Genomic DNA, 19,979 nt, shown 5'->3' with positions numbered 1-19,979 from the left:
TTTGGTTTCACTTGGAAGAACATTCACAGTTATCCACAGACCACTTGGATTGCAAAGCTGGTCTGCAAGGGAATTAAGAGGAGAAATGCCATGACATTTAGTCAGGATGGGAAAAAGGAAAGCTCAGGTTTATTCCACACTGCAGGAAATAGGTAAGTAGCCAGTTAAAAATCTGACACCGGGAAATGTGTCTAGAAAGACTATTTGATTCACGGGGGTCCAATCCCATACTTATGTAACCAGAAAATATTTTCTTCAATTATTCAAAGTGATTGTGCTCCCTTACAGTCACACTGACTTCTGGCTCAAAGTCTGCAAAATTACAACTTTTATGTCCAATACAAGTAGGCAGCATAAGCAGGGGATTATAAGGGAATATGAAATTACTCACGCTTTCCAACAGTGTTTGTACCCAGGACTCAGCCTCCTTCCTTAGAACTTTCTCAAGGCATGAGAAAATGAAGCAGATCTAGTGACCCAAATTTACTATTTTCTTATTAGAAGTGAACAGAAAGAAAAATCTTTCATGTTCAAGGTACATTCAAGGAATAGAAAGGACTTATTAGTTGATACCAATTCAGTATGTTGCTAGCTTCTAGAGTCATTCATTCTTTCTTTGGACTTGATGCTTTCAACAGTCATTTACCACTAGTAAATGGTGCCAAAGCATACACAAGAATATGCAGTAAAAAAGGAATAAAGCAGGGCATTCTTGCAGGGAAATATGCAAGATCACCTTTCTCCTTACTCATCTCAGCAAAAATCAGCATTTATTACCTGTAAACTCTTCTGGATAAACAAAGAATTAATTATGCCACTTTTTGTTTTGTCAATTTCTTATGCATTTTAACAGTGGACTTCTCTAGCCACAGAGCTGCTATAGCAGAAGCTTATGAATAAGAAGTGTAAACAGAGACATCAATTTTGTTTCACTGTCCTTGAGGGGGGAGTCCATAGTTTTACAATGTAATCAGAAAACAACATGGCTGTAATTTTCGAGGGATGGAGTAAGTTCCATTCTGTCTTCTAAAATAACATGTATTTTTGTATGGAACGTTAAGTGGTGCCTACTATATGCAGTAAATATATATTGAGAGCCATGGTAGTGACTGGAAGCCAAGCTCTGAAGACAGAACTGCTGTCATACATACACACACAGAGCCCAGCTCTCAAAAAGAGGCACTTTTAAACTGGGAGAGAACAATAAGGGGGGGATTAAACTGGCTGTAAACATAAATGATGAGGCTATGAGAATTATGACCACAGAGTTCACTTCAAAAAAGCAGAATAAAGGGACAGATGATGGGGATATGATAGATTGGATGTTTAATAAACAAATGCATCATAAGTTTTTGCAACTCATCATACAATTCAAACTGGATGATTTTTCTTCCAGTCATTCTCCTGTGGAGGATCCTACTGGATCATTGAAAAACAGCAAGATGAGAAATATTTCCTTTATCTACTTATATATTTAGAATACTTTTCTCCATATTTTACCTGCCCAGAATAATTTTCAATGCTGGATCAGTAGCACATTTTCTAAATATAAAATTGGAATGAGTTAAATGTTTAGTATTATTCTACAGTCTTGTGACTAGAAAAGGAAAAAAAAAATCCATCTGCCCAGTGAGAAAGACAACATTCATTTTGTTCCTCAAAGATTCCAATGGCAAGGAAAAATCCCAGAAGTATTACATGTAGAAAAGATATTTAAGGATGTTTTGAAAATTGGAGATTTCAGTCTCTAAGTGACTGAATTGCTGGTATTGAAATTATTTGTCTATGAAAGAAGATGGATACTAAACTGATCTGGTCATGATTTTTAAATTCTAAAACTCAAGCTGATAAGATCCACCTAGTGGAACACAGTCTTTCTATACTGGCACTAGACCTGACCTACTTCTATGCACTTATGCATGCTTTATGAACGTACACCAACCATTTGTACTAATTAGCACACTTTGGACACAGCTGCTATAGATACAGAGGCAATATCTATGCAATATAATAGCCAACTCAATATGCCACCATATTTTGAGAAAGCTTAGAGCAAAAAATGTGAGCTTGTATCTGGAAGATGCCATCACAGTGGCATCACCTGAAAATATAATTTTTTCTTCATTTTCATATTTGTGATGAAACTGATCTAAAAAAAATCAGAAACAAAATTATTTTTTTTGTTTTTAGTTGCAGAGAAAAAACTCCTTCAAAAACTAAAAACTTGAAAACTTTATGCAAGTGTGGGATCTATCAGGTTGAAATTAACTTTTAGTGTTATTCTTTCTTGTTCTCCTACTGTGACTCTAGGACAACACCGGCTCCCTCTGGTGGTCAAAAGTACAAAAGCATGTCAGTAAAATCTTGTGCACCACGAAGCTTAATCTGTTTCTAATTCAATGGATTTCGTATGGGTTGAGATCATTCATAAGAATAGGTTTAGTCATAAATTATACATACCTAAGAGCACTGAATGTCACTGACAGTGGAGTTGTAAGACAGGAATTTGTTTTGATTTATAAGTTATCTAGGCATATATTTGTTCTCTATAAAGGGCTCAATGATATTTTCCTTTTTTTTAATTGCTTATTTGATTTTCATCCCAGATATCTTAACAAGAAGATCAGCATTTGAACAAGGATGTTTGGTAGTACAGATAAACCCTGAGTATATTAAATGTGTTTCTTACTAACTCTGGTAATAGCATTTTATAAAAAAATTATTATAGTGGTCAATTTGTTGTAAACTTCTCCACGTCATTCTCACTATACTTCCAAAGTCTTCAAGGTTAAAATAAAAGGAGTAAAACCATGCTAATGGCCCTTCATATCACTGCTGACCTAAGACTCCATCTGAGACCTAAACTGATACTCCTTCCTGTTATTGAAAATGACAGAAAAACTCATTCCCTTTCAGAAGCCAAGTTGAGGAGCCCTTACAAATCCTGAGCTGAAGCTTGGAACAAACAGGAACTTCGCAACAGTACCTCAGGGCTGAGCTATGTTCATGAACCAGTAAGTTCCCAGCCCTTCAATCACACTTTGCTTAAACTCCTCTGTGCATACACTCTATTATGAAATAACAGTTCTGAGACAGAATATCTGTGCAATTCCACTCAACAGATCTGGACGTCATGAGTGTCACTGAAAGATTTTTCTGATACCATATACAGTACTGGGGGGTTTCAAACTAATGTCATAGTATAATTTCTGATAACTAGGATGATTTCTTGTAAAGACACAGAAATCTTTCCTCTATATTTTTTTGTAAGTTCAGTTTAGTATTTATGTATCTGTAACTTCTGAAATCATAATAAACAAATATGAGTGAACATAAGCAATGATCCTTTTTAAATCCTGAAAGGCAGAGCTGGCTAGCTTAAGCTGGTCTTTAAAATATTTAACCTAGGAATTTCACAAAAACTGTTCATTCCCCGGAATGTATTTTAGAGGTAAATTTTGCATTTTAATAAAGGTAAATTAAGTGTAAATAATGAACTTTTTGAGATTTCACTTACAGCTTTTAAGAGCCGGAGGAGGTTACCTGAAAAGTCACTGCTATTTGTAGGAAACATGCCAGCTATGTGAAGAGGGGCCATAGCTGTATCCTTTCAAAGCAAGGAGATTTTTTTCATTAAAAATGTGATTTTGTTGAAAACTTGTACCACCTTTAAGTGAAAATTGTGTAAATGGAAAGAACTGCTTAGATCATACACAGTACCTTGTACTCAATATAAAACACTTTGTTTTACCACTTCATTATTTTAACACTACTTAGGACTCCAAGAGCCATTTAAGTCTGTGGAGCGGAGGATGCAAATAGAGTAATGAGAATGGGTAAATTAGGTTTTAAATCTTCACATTATGAACAACTACTTTATGTAGGTTTTTTGGGGTTTTTTTTTAGCAAAGAGTTACAATTAAACTATTGTCCTGCCTTAAGAAGATATTACAAAGTACCTGGCAGCTCAGAGAGTTAAAATCCACTTCACTTTTATTAGAAGACCCTTAGGGTACTAAGTTTACTTTCTAAAGAATCACTTACTTACTACATGTCATATTTGTATTAAAAACTGTCAAACAGCATTTTAGTCACATTTTATATTATCTGTAGGAATGCTTTGCTTTCTTACTCTCCATTTTGCCTACCTGGAAAGAAGTCAAGATTAACATGATTATTTGCTTGAGGGCGAGACAATAATTTTTCATCATTTAAATTAGAGTTATGTATTGCAAGTCACTCATTTAAATAACATGAACGTTTTAAAGCACAGTACATGTGAGGTCAGAATAGTTCTGGGTGTGTGCATCATTACATTACAACTCATAAACCCTGTGTTTGTAGTTCAGGATTATTAAAAATATATGTCTTATGGGCTGTTCTCATGAAGAACTTCCTTTAGCACAAAGATGTTTTTGCTAAGTACAAACCTATAGATGATATTTTAGTTAGAACTCACTGACTATTCCTAGTACAAGTGAAAAAAGGAGACTTGTGGAACAAGATGTATCTTGAGCAAACAGTGTTTGCATCTTTTGTTACAGAAATAGAACACACCTTGATTTCTACACCATGTCTCCAGCATCCAGACAAAATTACTCATATTAAGTATCAGGATGAAAGCAGAAGTAAAGAATATGAATCAGTGCACTTGGTATTGGTTCTTGGTATTCCTTTTAAGCCCCTTATAGATCCTGTTTCTTTTTTCTTGACAGCTTGATTGATTGCCAAGATACAGAAATAATCTTGCACTTCAACTTGACTAGGTCATGCCCAGTTCTAGTTTTGCTCCAAAGGAACAAAACAGATGTAATAAAAGGAAAATAGAACAGATAGAGAATACAAAATTTTATACCTAGAGTAACAGAAAGAAAAAGTTTTTAGAAACTTTTCATTAAAACCTTAAACAATGTGGAAAGTAACATACCCTGTCCCAAGAACACACTCCTCTGCAACACCAAATCAAATTGAACAATGGCTCAAAATAAAGAGAATCTTTTTGAAAAGAACGACAGGTAATCTTTCTGAGGCTGATATATAGATTTATGTAACACACCATTCAGTTCTGGAGCATACATTTCACAAATGAGTATGAACCACAGCCAGAAATAATCAAAAGTAACATGAGAGATTAATGTGAGAATGTGAGAATAGAGAATGTGCAAGTTAAAAAAGAAAAGAAGCCAAAATCTCAGTCAAAAAAAAGTTGTTTTTCTTTCCAGCAGGGGAGGAAGGAAGGCAACAGAAGAATCAGGATAGCAGAGGCAACAGGATGAAGGTCATAGGAAGAGGTAAGGTCTGTCAGACACGCTTGGAGTATGAAGGAAATGATGCACAACAGTAAACTGTCAGGGGAAGAGAGTAAAGAAATAAAATTATAAGTATTGTGTAGGTCAGTCAGCAGAATGGCTAGCATGCTCAGTATCATAAAAGAAACAAATGCCCAAAGGAGGTGTAGGTGCATGGGCACATGTGTTAAAATTTGGAATCCTGTAGATGCACTGAGACTAATTACCTGGGTTCATGTATAAGCTAACTCAATCCTAACAGCACAATACTTACTGATATGTCAGTATGTCTATGAATTCTGCTTTACTTGGCCTGAACTTTAATTCTTCAGAAGGAGTAAGATAGATGATATTGGAGATTCAACTTCATTATTTAGCCTCAGATTGCCTGAATGAGTAAGAGTAGTGGTGGCAATAAAAGCCTCCTAAGCCACACCTGCAGGCATTCTGCTTTAAGGACCACTTCTGAGAAAGAAAAGGCTGGGTCACTTGAAGTAGTGGGTACCTTATGAAGCAGTGTACCATGACAAGCCAGCAAAGCTCCCTGCACAGTAGCCCTCAGTTCTCAGTTGACTTAGAGCCATGTGTAAGAGAGTGAAGCTTCCTCTGTGTTTCTACCCATTTTTGCTTCAAGCTAACAAAACCCATCTCTTAGAATCTAGCCCTGTGAAAGACTATATATATGTATGGTGACTGAAGAAATAGGACTGAACTCTTTGTGAAACTGTCATTGCCTTTGTCAACTGGCTTGTATTACCTATCCATATATCAGTGATATAATGAAAAAAAATTAAAAATTAGAGGGACAAGGCTCTTTTCTGTTCTCATAATATGTTAAGATTAACCTGGTTTTATTCATCAAACAGTAGTACACATGCTATCTACAGAAAATTAAATGGTATACCCACTCCTTCACCTCTTAAAAAACTTTGAATTAAGTGATGTTTGATTATTTTGATCTCTAGTTAAAAACAAGGACGGGTTCAAACCATAATTTAATTTCTTCAAAGACAGACCACTTTCTGAAATTTACAAATCAATCAGTTGTCAAGCCCTTACCCAGTGTGAGCCCTGAGTTCATGAGTACTCTATCCAATGCCAGAGTGAAAAACTTAACTTCAGGATCTCACTCTGCAGGAAGGGGAATTGTATATTCTTTCCCATAGAGCTTTTAATTTCTTACTGCATATCTTAATGATAGTTCATAACTAGCCAAATAAAGGGCTAATGAGGAGTTTCGCAGGAATACTGGATTTACTCTAATGAGCTGGCTGACATTTCAAGGCAGCATGTTTCAGTTGCTTGTCTAGGTGGAGCAGTCTTTCACTATGCGAAAGATTTCTTTACCTCTGGTAAGTAGCACAGAGTTTACCACCAACTCACACATTTGGAATTTCACAAGCAATGTGACATAACCAAACACCATCCAACAATCTCCATCTCTGCATTCCCAAAGTACAATCAATCTTAGAATCAGGCTGTGAACAATCCGATTAGTAAGATAAGGAAGAAGGAAGGATCCCATAAACACATCAATTTAAATGCACACAACATGCAGTTAAGGTTCTACCAGACCAAATGTTAGAGAAAACATCATGTAATCAGAAAAAAAATATTTAAGAGCAAAAACTGTGAGGAAATTTTGTACCCTTACTTGTGGAAGAGACTCTTACCATTTGATACAGAAAAGCTCAAGTATATATACATACATATATATTTATATATACACACACATGAATCACTTAGACTTCACATAAATTTGGAAAACTCAGTGAAAAGTGATTGCCACCACTCTCTAGGATATGAAAATCCCTCAACTTGTGTCTCCCAGAGCACAAGGAGACAGAAGGTGGGAAGGCGGGAAGGCAGGAAGGCAGAAAGGCAGGAAGGCAGGAAGGCAGGCAAGAAGGCAGGCAGGCAGGAAGGCAGGAAGGCAGGCAGGCAGGCAGGAAGGCAGGAAGGCAGGAAGGCAGGCAAGAAGGCAGGCAGGCAGGAAGGCAGGCAGGCAGGAAGGAAGGCAGGCAGGCAGGAAGGCAGGCAGAAAGGAAGGCAGGAAGGAAGGCATGCAGGAAGGCAGGCAAGAAGGCAGGAAACTTCACAGAAAGTTTCAAAAGCTTCAAAGAAAGAAACAGTGGCAGATCATAAGAAGTGAGAATTTAAACTCCACAGGATCACAGAATTTTAACTTCTAAGTGGAAATTTTTTCTTGTGGAACACATACTGCTGTTGACAGTCACCCACTCAGCAAAGGAAGACCACAGTTGTTATCAGAGAAAGCTGCTTTGAGAGTGATTTAAAAAAACCCCATGCCTTTTATCAACAGCTGGCATCACCAGTTTATCCTCCTCCCCACCTTATTCTATGAGAAAACACATTTACTGAGGTTAGAGTTAGGAAGATTGAAAATTTTGTTGTTCTTTGAATCTACCGCCCAAATCTTATTTGAACTGCTTGAGGCATTCTCAGGCAATATAACACATCATTGCAAAATGTTGTTCTTACACAGCTCAATTGCTATGGTATCTAAGCACCTTTTAGAATGGCATTAGGCAATGTAATCAGCATCTGTCCTATGTGCTGCTGTCTCTCATAGGTACATCTATACATGCTTGTCCTGTGAAAATCCACACACTTATGTTTATCTACATAGGACACAGCATAATTACAGAGCTAAAACTTGTCTCTCTCCAACACTGATGCTTTAAGTCTAAAATAAATACCCACTAAGCTCTTGCTCTCAGTAAGTTGAGGACAATAAAAACTCATGTTATGTTTCTATGTACAAGCTTAATCAAATCCTTTTGGCTGAGATACTGTGTTTGTTTAAGAGCAAATGATCACACTGATTACATGAGGGTTGCATTGATTAAAGGGTATTTGATCAGCAAGGTAGATCAGGAAAGCATTGCAAAATAACAGTGATAGAAATGCAAATAAAGCAGAAATATTAATGCAAAGAAGGCCACAATGGATTTTTAATAATGAAAACATTGTAGGCAAGCTGATGGTATCTTGAATAAAATGAAGATTTTAAGTACGATACGATTTCTGTGCATGTGTTGGTAAAGAAGTCAGCATTAATCCTCAGTAAGATTCAGGTTTTCTGCTAGTATGATCTCCTTAATTTCCATCATTAGCTCCCAATAAAACTTACCAATTTTTATCTTCTCAGCAGATACAGGCAGATTTGAAAAGATTTGAAAAACAGTGCTTTAGATTTGGCTGGTAATCACCAGCAAACACATTCACATTAATGTATCAGAGTAACTGCAACCTCCAGAATACTTTTGGTAAACATAAGGTCCTGGAAAGAGACCTTCTGTCAAATTAGTAGCCAATAGAGACAGTTGTCTATCCTATAGTTAGGAGACACCCTCCTAGTCTTCAAAGGAAGTGCATCCATGAGATGTCATAATGTGCAGAGCTTTGCTGCTTTTACCAGCTCTACATGGGTGTGCAGGGCAAGCCCACAGGGAACATAATACATGATCAAAGACTTGGATTGTGTACAAAGATTTAAAGGCAGTCAATGGATAAGCATGAAAAAGCAGCATGAAACATGTTTTTCACAAGTACACGGGGATGTGAAAAATATTGTACTTCTTTGTCTGAAAACTGTTATGCCCCAAGGTGAAGAACACACAAAGAACTACCCAGAGATGCCAAGAAGGAGGTACCCATTAGGACAGGAAGGCCCTTAACAATATACAGCTCCTGTAATTGGTTTAATTTTCCTAAGAAAGACACTGCAGTTTTTGACCTAGATTGATAGACCCATTGACTCTCAAAAGAACTCATCTCTGGGGAGGCAAAAAATTTGTTAAGCACAGAAAAATAAACTTGGGGAATTAATACAAGACCACAGATTTTTTCTTTTTTCAAAATGTTGAACAAAGCAACAAAGCTTGATGGTTATTTAAAAATGCTTTTGTACAATGACTAGGTATCACATGCAAAACTCTCTCCAAACAAGTGTTTTGTTTATTTTATATTAGTTAGTTATACTGCATTGGACATTTTGAAAGACAACAGGCTGGAAAAAGGGGGAAAAACACACACGGATGTTTAAAGAGCAGAGAGGAAAGTCTGGAAAAGCTACCCCTGAGAGCAATCATCCAAAGAATGGAAACGCAAATACATTTTCAAACATACGTTTAGGTACCAGCTCTGTTGGTGCTGTAACATCTGCTTCTCTGTAACACACTGTTGGATCCACAATGTCACTGCCAGGAGGAGGGTAAGGTGGGGGTGGGGGGATCACTAACTGGGGGGGACCACGAGTGGTGCCCCTAGGAGGCTTTTGTGGCACCTGCCGTCCATCACCTACAGGGGGATCAATTGACTTGTTACTTCATTGCAAGATAATGATTGCTCTGTTCATCGTTTAAAAACACATTGATTTTCCCTTACCCACATCCAGAGCCTTTCTGGATCTAATTCTGTTCTTATTTACATCCAAATAATTAGCGGAGAAGGAAAAAGTGGGTTTTAAACCAACAGCAGTGGGACCAGAATTGAGCCCAGCACATACATCTACATTACAACTAACAAAATCACCGGTTTTGGCAGGCATAAGAATGGAGAAAAAACAGTTAGGCAAAATAAAAAAAATTGAAAAATACTGTGTAAGAAAATGTGAAAAATGTGTTTTATTGTATCTTCTGCAGTGTTAAACTGCCTGAATTTGTTGATCTCTAAGATACTTTACATGACTATTTCTTGGCTCTTCCTGAGAGAAAGAGGTAAATGAGTTAGGTCACTATTTTGTCACTATCTTATAGGCTTTTTTTTTCTTCTTTTTGAGTCAATTTCATTATTTTGACATTGTAGAGAAGCAGATGATTAAGTTGTTTTTTTGCAAAATAATGTTTGAAGCTATCAAAGGAAATGCCCATAACTTTGTCTGGGGGATTATTTCAACACTATGTGCAATAACTAAATAAATACATGTGTCTTTGCACCGTACTCTGTGAACCACTTTCAATGTTAAAATGACAGTTTGCAGTGTACAGAACTTGAGCTACTGTTATTTGGAATGCCCTTAGAGGTTGAAAGTGCACTGAGGAACCATGACTACCTGCTCATTCTGCTTTCATACCCTGCCTGAAGCATGTGCTGTGGTCATTGCTGCAGATGGATGCTGGCAGAGACAGATGTTTGGTCTCATCCATTCCTACACTCTCCAGCTTGAGCTTTGGGGTTGCTGAGAAGGGAAGCAGCACCAAGGGGGACAAAAAATGATTTAACCATTATGATTTTTAATTCAGGAGTCACTAGCTTCTGGAGGAGTATCTTCCAGAGACTCAATTTAATGCTGGCAAATGTGCAAGCCCTTTTTTACTGCTTTGAGGAAATCTGGCACAATATTTTGGTGTCACAATAAATGATTCAGTATTGAATACTATGGGGAATTTGCCAGTTTGAGAAACTGGATCTCTTGCTTTGATTCACATGGCTAACTTGTGAGCCACACAGGTATCTTTAATACTTTTTCCATCATGTGGCTGACTATTTATTGCAGCACGTTTTTCCCCTCACTACAGTCTTGCTTTTTTCACAGCTTTTCTCTCATGCTTTCAGAGCCATCTGTGCTTTCTCATTGTTTTCTTGCAAGGGCCCCGAAGAGAGGCTGTTTTACCAACCCTCTCTGGCTGTAACATTTTTTTCTTGTTAATGAACACATTCATTGAAGAAAGTAGCAGAAAACAAAAAGCACTGAAGACAGGGCTTCTGTGGGACGAGTTCTTTGTCAGTGTAAAATAATAAGGCTCCATTAAAGCAAACGATACTACGGAATCCTACATGAGCAGAGTCTGGCCCTCAAGCACTTATGTACACAGTACTGAATAGACCAAGAAGTAGCTCTGCTCTGCTATATCTCATCTGTAAAATTTGACCAGCAATACAAAAAAGGAACACTCATAAAAAGTTAAAGCAACAAATGTCATCAGAAAGTGACCAATAGTAGGGCAAAGCATGAGAAGCAGTAGAGTGTGACATCTGTACTGATTAAAAGTAAGCCAGTTTTCTGAAAACTCCTGTGTTATATGGCCCAGCAATAACCCTGCCCTTAGAGAGTTTAAATAAGAGATGTCAATGGAGTCAAATATATCACATGATAATGGACTCCTGCTGCTACATAAATGCTGAGGCATTAAATGTGAAGCATTTACTGAAAATAAATGTTGGTGCAAAGCCAAGAGGTTTCATTCTAAACTGTGAGGCATTTGTAATGTAAGCAATTATGTATAACTGAATGTCATATCTGTATGTCTTAGGCATTTTATGAAACATGAGGTCAAAGGCATGAACTGAAGTGCACTGAGTGCATTATGGCACTTGAAGAACGATTCTCTTAATGTACTGAAAAATGAGTTCCAATATGTGGGGTCATTATCTCATAATTTGACCCATTATAAAATCACTTTGCTTGCTAGAAGCATAATCCTGGTGTCCTCACTCAGGCAAAGCTCTCACCAATCTCAACAAGCTACCAGGCAGACAACAACAGAGGTCTGGGAGAATGTTGTTCAGTTTTCCTGTACGAGTAAATGTGGTGCCACGTGCAGCTGAAGCTACAGTTTCTTTTGTTGAGTGTAGGTACATATGGCATTCCTTTGAGAGCATCAGTTCTTTTCTTCTACTGATTAGTAAAGACGCATCAGATACTGATTTATAATAAAAGTGAGGACAAAATTTAAAAAAATCCCAACTTTATTTTATATGGACAGTTGATGTCAAACTGATGGAGGACTATATGAAAATAAATTTTTTTCAGGCTTTAGAAACATGAGGAAACACTAAACCAAGTTGACTGTACTTTGGTTCTAGCAGAACTTCATGGCTTCAGGTGCATTCAGTATTGGCCTATCTCCATTTATTAGCATCTCCATTTACTATTTTTGTATTTCTATTTACTAGCAAACCAATCATGACCTTCAAGACACAGAATAGGCACAGGGCTAGTGCTTCTGTATATAAGGTGCCAAATATTCAAATATTCTGATGAGGGTTATCTACATTTTACTACCCTGTGGTACTCTGAATGGTGCCATTTAAAAAAAAAAAAAAAAAAAAGAGGTAATATACAAACACTTATTTCCAGACTTTCATTCTGCAGAGAAATGTAGTTTTTTCCCCCAAGTTACAAAGGTTTCCAAACTCACAGCATAACAGAATTAAGGCAACTTCAAACAGTGAGCATTGAAAGCACATGAATAGGGTCATTCAGGAGAAAAGAACGCCTCTCACCCATTGTGCTCTTCCTCTTGTCTTCCCTGTCTTCAGTCCTGTTTGGCATGGTGGGAGTGGGTGGAGCAGACACAGCTGGTGGAAGAGGGGCACGCCTCTTCTTTTTCCTCAAATCATTCAGGGATACTCCTTGTGATATCTAACAAAATTGAAAAATAAGCACAGTAAAAACACATATTTTGTTGATGTTGTAAATTTTCAATAACCAAAAAAAAAGTGTTTGCCATATGACCTAATTTCTCAGCACAGTATATTTATAATGAGCGTTTATAGTGACAACCAGAGATTAAAGTATTACTGTAACATTACACTCAGAAAAGGAAAGAGACAAGAACTGCAGACACTCACAGCAAAATACCAGTCTGATAGGCATTTGATGGTTTTGGAAAAAAGAGAACTAGAGAGCCCAACACTCAGCAAAACAGAGTACAACACTACGTGTGTTGTTAAGCTTGAGCTGTAATATGATTTTCCTTTTCCATTTGTTTCTTCAAACCTTAAGTTATGGTTAAATACCCCAATTGGCATGTAGAGTGAATAAATGCTTTCTCATTTCTTTTATTTTCCTCTCAAATTCTTGTCTAAGGACTTCTGAGAGAAGAATCAGAATTGACTGTTTGCTTGCATAATGATATGAGATCACACTGTACCCTATTCATGCCTACTGGACTTCACAGACATGCTTCTGAAGATCTGCAACAGCTTGGCTTCCAATAACTGCAACATGCTGATATGTCCAGACTTCATTACTGTTTATGAACAGTTCTTCTTAATTTCATTTTCATCTTGTTTATGAAGTTCTTCTTCATTACTGTTTATTACTTTTAAAAATATGAAAATACAAATGACTTGAGTTTCATTGGGTTGCATAGAATTTTCTGTAGCTTGCTGGAACTTAGGTCTACTTCCTTTTTCCAGAAAAACAATAACAATAAAATTGTATAGGAAAATCTGTGGAATTTTTATATTTGAAAGGTACTGACAACACTAGTCTGTACCAGGCTTTGCTGAGGCAGAGAGTAATGTTGGCTGCCCACATATGACATACTGCTGACATTCCTCCAAAGTCTTCACTTCTTTGATTTAACTGCTCTGTCTGTCCCAATACTACTGTATGTAATATAGAGAATATAGGTTTTCTACTATTTCAAAGGCTTAACAAATAAAAATAAAAATGACAACAATCATATGCATAATATTTCCTTTAATCCAGAGGACTGATGGATCCTTAAAATACAATTGTTGTGGGAGATTTCATTAAACAAATAGTAGCTTCACACTGCTTAAATCTACCACCAGAATTCAGAGGAAAAGCACTAATTTACAGTTTTCCTTTCTTACGTTGAGTAAAAAAATCTGAGACTAAATGAATTTTACAAAGATTAAGATATGAAAAGCGGCTCCTTCATTTAGCCTTCCTTTTTAAAAGCACTCAGGAGGGCCCTATATTTTAAAAAAGGAACCCTTTTGTTCCCACCTTTGAGGATTATGCTTTAACCACTACGCCACATGACAATCGGATACTCTCCACCCCTTGATGAACCTGCATTCTGCATGGGAGAAACTTGGTAGTAACTACATTGGACACAGCACAGCAGCCAGGATGAGCTGCACCTTCACACCAAACAAAGTGGGAAAGAAAACTGTCCTGGTCCTAATTCCTGCTATTATGGATTATGTCAGCATTTATATTAAATTTCCACCAGATATAGTGCATGACTAAAGACAGTGAGGTTAATCTATACAAAGTTAGGCATTGTAAATGGGCAATAATATTAGGAGTAATTTGCAGTTTTGTGGACTTAAATTTTGGTCACCAAATTTCACAGAATTTGAAAAACATTGGACTTATGCCCACTGTTGAGCTGAACATGGGAAACCCTGTTCAGTGAAACAGACTCATCAGGCTTTGGTTCCAAGGGGAATTACACCAAGGACAGCCATCTAATGCTGCATTCTTGTCTATTGAAGAAATTGGCAAATACTTTGAAAAAAAAAATCCCATTCTTCTCCCCTGCATCTTAAATAACTAACAACATGTAGGCACTTAACACTGCATCTTGATTCTTCAGGATATTACCTTATAAAAAAAAAAAAAGAAAATTATCAAAGTGGGGATTTTGAGTACTACAAAGACTGCAAAATTCAGTAGCTATGGAGAACTTAAATCCAGGCACCATCTGAACTTTCCCAACACTTCACAAGCTTGACTTTTGCAGCTCTTTAATGGCATTTTGCATCTTCCAGCTTCACTCCTCCCTCTCCAGACAGAAAGGTCATTTTAGTTTAGGATAAAAAATAGTTGGACTGGTGATTTAAAAGAGAAAGCTAGGAAATCTTGAGAACCAAGGCAGAAAGTAAGGAAATGTGTCTTCCCATTTAAAATTACACAGGCCACTAATCACACTTCTCCAACTACCAGATGAGTGAAGGATGTTAGCTTGGTATAGTCAAATCCCACAAAGACACCTAACTGCATTCCTATGAAGAAAGGATCCTTGTTAGAGCTCAGCTTATCCTTTTCAGCTCTATGTATTCTTACTTAGTCAAATCTTCTGAGGAACATTAGATAAATGTATGGATGATCACGCTGCTACAGTTAAAGAGGATAGGAAATAGCAAGTGCACGACTGCAATAATGAAAGTTTGCTGAAATGCGCACACAAAAATGCTTTTATTATACTGTCAGCTAAGCGCAGTATTCTTCACAAACACCATAAAAAAGATGAAAAGCTTGTTTAAAACCAGTCATGCTACAATGTATATAAGAAGTGTCTAGTTCAAGAGGAAGGTCAAAAAATTGTTAAAAGTATATTTTCTTTAATCCAACTTTCAGTAAACCTATGAGGCTAAACATAAATGGAAAAAACACAAAGAACATTCTGTTTCTTTCTTCCAATTGTACATACAAAACCAATAGAACTCAAAAATAATTTGTTATGGCTGGCTGCTTCTTTTATAAAGAAATCAAGCCTTAACAACATTATTTGGAGTAATTTCCCATTGAAATTTTGTTACACAAGCCCCTCTGAGTCTAACAGAATATTTTCTAGTCTTAGCTTAGTTTTATGCTTCACCTATATTTATTAACAAGGAATTATTAGATCAGCTCCTTTTATAACAAATACATAATTTGAAAAGATGTTCATTAAGTTCTGACTATAATTCATACCGTGAACTCAGCTAGAGATGAATAAAAGAAGTCAAAAATGACCCAAATCTAAAAAATACTCTAATTTCTCTTCCCCTACTGATAAAACCATATACAATAATAAACTAAAAAAAAAAAAAACAAAAACCAAAACCCATCACATTCAGGGCTCACATGCTCTTTGAAAAATACTTCCAATATTGCAGACAAAATATCTGAGCAATGTGTTGAATGTATTTTCCTACTGTGAAAGCTCAACATACTTACCAAAATTTGAGGGCTCTAGATAAGATCTGAGAATATATTTAGAGCATAACAACAACATCATGGGGATGTTACTCAACAAAATTGTGTGGAAAAGGATCCTACAAGGCCAATGCTTGAAATTTTCAATCAGTAGCATTTCACAGTCACCCTACTTGCAAACAATCTGTTAAGAATGCATGTATAAATTGAGTTTAAGTTTCCTCAGGAGTAAAAGTCTAGTCTTTTTTTTGGGTCAGGTTGCAATGAATATGAAATAATCGAAAATATTAAAGGAGGCCCAAGGAAACAGAAGTCACCACTACTGAAAGTTCATCAAGCATTCAAAGACAAGGAGATTCTCAGATCAATTTCCAGTGTGAGCTCCACTCCTTTGCTTTGCCTATCCTCTACTTACAGACCAGACATTGGTTTTGTATTTGTCAGCCCTTCCCTTTTAAACTTTCTAACAGAAACGTTTATTTACAAAAGTACTAAGTCATCTGGTAAATGCCAACTCTCTTTCATCCACAGACCCAACTAGGCCCAAATTCACTGCAGGTTTATGGCTTCCAAAACTGAGCCTCCTTCTGTAAGCCAGAAAGCGTACCATTAAGTTGCATAGTTTGTGTTTCAAAATCCAAACCAATCTTTCCAATATTTTTATAAACATTGTTAGAAACATTTGTCTTATGGCAACTGAATTTTCCTTTTTCTATCACTTCTATCATTTTGCCATAGAAAAGGAAAAATCTTGAAACCCCAAGAATTTTTCAGTCTTCATATTTAACAAAATTCTCCTTAAAGCAATTTTCTTCCTGCTCAAACAACACAGCTACAGATAATATAGATATATCAGCAATAGAATCATGTTTGGAACAAGGATTGCTTTTAAGGGATGTCAGATGATAGTTGAGCATATGCAAATAAAAAATTGTATAGCATATGATATAAGCTGTGGAAAGAAAGTCCTTCTACTTTCTTGCATCTTTTTCCTTTTTATACAGTGTTACAAATGAGAATGTTTTATAATTTTATAGAGAAATTGACTAATTTGTATACAAATTGTCTTATTCATGGAAACAGTGAATGACTGTAGAAATTATTTTTAGAAGTAAAGAAAACTAATTGGAAAAAGGGCACATGGATTCAACCACAGTACACCCTCATTACAAAGTGGTTCCATCATCCCACACTGACTAGACACACACTGATGTAATCAAGCCAGATTATGACACACCTCCTAGTGACAATATCATGTGGGGTCAGAATGCCTATTGAATTTCAAAAATGTTTAAATGCAATCCAAAGGGAAAAAGAAAATAGAACTAACCTTTAACTGAACAAATGACAGTATCATCCCAAACTATGTGTGGGACCATCTCAAACCTTACAAAAAATTTAAGAAATCTTGAAATAATTAAGAGCCATTTTACAAGAAGCTTTAAAGAAAATAGACAAATGTTTCATTAATCTGCTTTAAACTCTTGATATAACTATAACTGCACTAATCCTTTATAATATTCTATGCAAGACAAGTGGTAGATTGGTACATTAGTAAGATTTATGGGTTTAGATTTAAAGACATATTCCTATGACATAACTTAAAACAGTTGAGAAGAAAATGTTTTGATCCAAGAGGAGTCATTCTAGGAAAATCAGACAGATAAATCTTTCAGCTGCAGAATGGAGACATAAATCTGTCCACTAAACTTAATGATATAAAAGTTATTCTGCCCAGCTGATTCTGCATTTTCACAGGGCAACAGATGCTTCAACATGCCTACCACTAGAAACCACAAGAAGTCCCAGCTGAACATTAATGTGTCTTACAGAACATTTATTCATGTGCCTAATATTCCTTGGACAGGTCATACATCATTAGTCTTCACTGGGATATATTGACAAAGGAAAATTCAGTGAGCTCTCAAAACTGGGTGTATGAGCAACTCATGATGCTGACCACTGTAAACTACGTTGAATAAAATTGTCTATTCAGCACTGAACTTCTCTACCTTCTTTCCTTATTGGGTACTGTCCTGATTAATTTGATTAAAAGATTCATGTTTAATCCACAAGTACATGAGTGCGCTAAAACACAAGTATATTAGAAACTGCATTCAAAGACAGCAGCCTGATGTCTGCTAGAAGCATGTCCTTACATTGCAGAATGCATCTGTATGGGTTATTTAAAATACTTACTAGGATACCATGCAATACAACATCATATTACCAAAACAACAGACACAGAGATAATAAAAAACCTAGCACACTGAAACAATTTTAAAGAGGATATTATTTAGGAAACTTGTCATTTTGGTAAAATGCATAGAGATAACTACACTTTAGAAATTAGCAAACTGTTTCTCTGTATTGGTCATTTTAATTCCATTATGTTGATGCGCTGGATCTCACAAGTCTGGAAATAAAATAAATAATAAAAAGCTTAGCTTTAAGTAAGCCACATGAATAAGTATGCAGGGATAGCAGGACTGATGTTTGGACTGACCAGACATGACAGTCCATGTAACTCGGGACACAGCACTCTCCTGGGGAAGAGATTTAGATGGGAGACTCCCAAGCTACTGCCAACTTAAGACGACAATAATAGCAAGCAACTCTTGGAATAGGATAACCATGTTTCAGTCCTCACAGCACAACATTAGGTGGCTTTCTCCTGACTTTGAAACTCTGCACCATGCTTTCCTGTACTGTGCAGGTGTCAGTCTCTCCTGATGGCTGCATCCTAGCTGTACTCCCTGCCTCAGCTGTACCCTGCTGCTGGAAGCGGTCAGGCACTGTGGGAAATCTGTCTTAGAACTAGAGTGTAAACTGCATCTGCCTTCTGAAAATACCCCTACCAGTAATATTTTAATCAAATATCACAATATTTTGCATAATTTTGCCTATAATGCTTAATTCAGATTAATTTTTTGTTATATAACTTTGGTGTTAAACGGAATTTTCTAACAAAATTTAATATTGATTATCAAGAATCAGACTCTGGCTGTAAAAACATCTTTGTTCAATAACAGATAAAAGCTTAGTATTACTGGATTTTACAGAAATTGCTATGATCTTGTGCTATTTTATTCACAAAATGAAGAAGACAAAAGCCAAGTATGTCCTTGAATACTCGGCTGATTGGTGACAGAAAGCTAAATCAGTTAACACAAGAAAGCCAGTATAGGTGAAGGGGCAAGCTCATTTTTCCAACTGTTTTTATAGAACACACCCTTGTGAAATGTCACGGTCAAGGACAGTTAAAAATTAATGTCGTTCTAATCTTTAAACCCTTTAACTTGTTCAGTTAAATGTGTCAGAGAGGAAACTATCCATAAACAAATCTGAGATGTTAAATTACTAAGATAGCTGTGATTTCCTTCTTTGCAAAATCTCATTTCTTAGCTAGAGTATTATTTCCACTCAAGGAAATCACTCTACAACACCAAATATTTTCACATGCATTGAAACATGTAGACTACACAAGTCTGCGGATGTTTGCTTTGGCAAAGAATTGAACTTCCTCTGTTTCTCAGAATACAATGTAATTCTCCTCATTTATGTCTTCATTTGGGGGGGAACAAAACCCCCTCAAACACTTAAAAATCACATTCTAAAACCACCACAAACTGATCTGCTACCAATATTCATTTCTCCTCTAGAGAAGTTAAACAAAAAAGGCAAAATCATCCTCCAGATTTTAATCTCATATTTTTGCACACATTTTTGGTTAGAACTCTACAATTAACAGAACAAATGAACATAAATAAGACTGTAAGATGCATAGTAGTAGTGCAGTTCATATTTCTTCTGACAATTTTCTCAATGAATTTGATATGATCAATGTCATCTTTTTAAGTGACTGCTTTTTGGAAAGGCACTAGTCCAAGAATTTTATATATTATCTTTTCTTTCTCAGTCTCACATCCTGGATTATAGGCTGGATGATGGGCAGATCTTTCAGTTTTTTGCCAAAACGATGTGCTGTAGCCTAAAATCTGTTAGGGCTAGAACATTGAAGGGAATTCCCACAAGTATATGAC

The 19,979-nt window shown here is 36.4% G+C and overlaps 1 protein-coding gene across 8 annotated transcripts in view; it reads right to left on the bottom strand.

The window, feature by feature from the left end:
* Positions 1 to 19,979, bottom strand: part of COBL (cordon-bleu WH2 repeat protein) — a 156,556-nt gene that overhangs the window by 38,902 nt on the left and 97,675 nt on the right. For 7 of the 8 annotated variants that reach the window (XM_088054906.1, XM_088054905.1, XM_088054948.1 and 4 more), the window contains 2 exons: positions 12,540 to 12,678; positions 9,441 to 9,611 (listed from right to left, as the gene is read on the bottom strand). In XM_088054906.1, the coding sequence (XP_087911032.1) occupies positions 9,441 to 9,611; positions 12,540 to 12,678 (310 nt within the window). The remainder of the gene's footprint in view (positions 1 to 9,440; positions 9,612 to 12,539; positions 12,679 to 19,979) is intronic. The other variant, XM_014256810.2, reaches the window with a different exon arrangement.

The sequence above is a fragment of the Pseudopodoces humilis genome, chromosome 1 (genome assembly GCF_049639895.1).
Source record: "Pseudopodoces humilis isolate 2021_Gansu_Grassland_sample_001 chromosome 1, ASM4963989v1, whole genome shotgun sequence".
Taxonomy (NCBI): domain Eukaryota; kingdom Metazoa; phylum Chordata; class Aves; order Passeriformes; family Paridae; genus Pseudopodoces; species Pseudopodoces humilis.
Note: the sequence above shows the minus strand (reverse complement) of the source record. Positions and strands in the feature narration are given on the sequence as shown.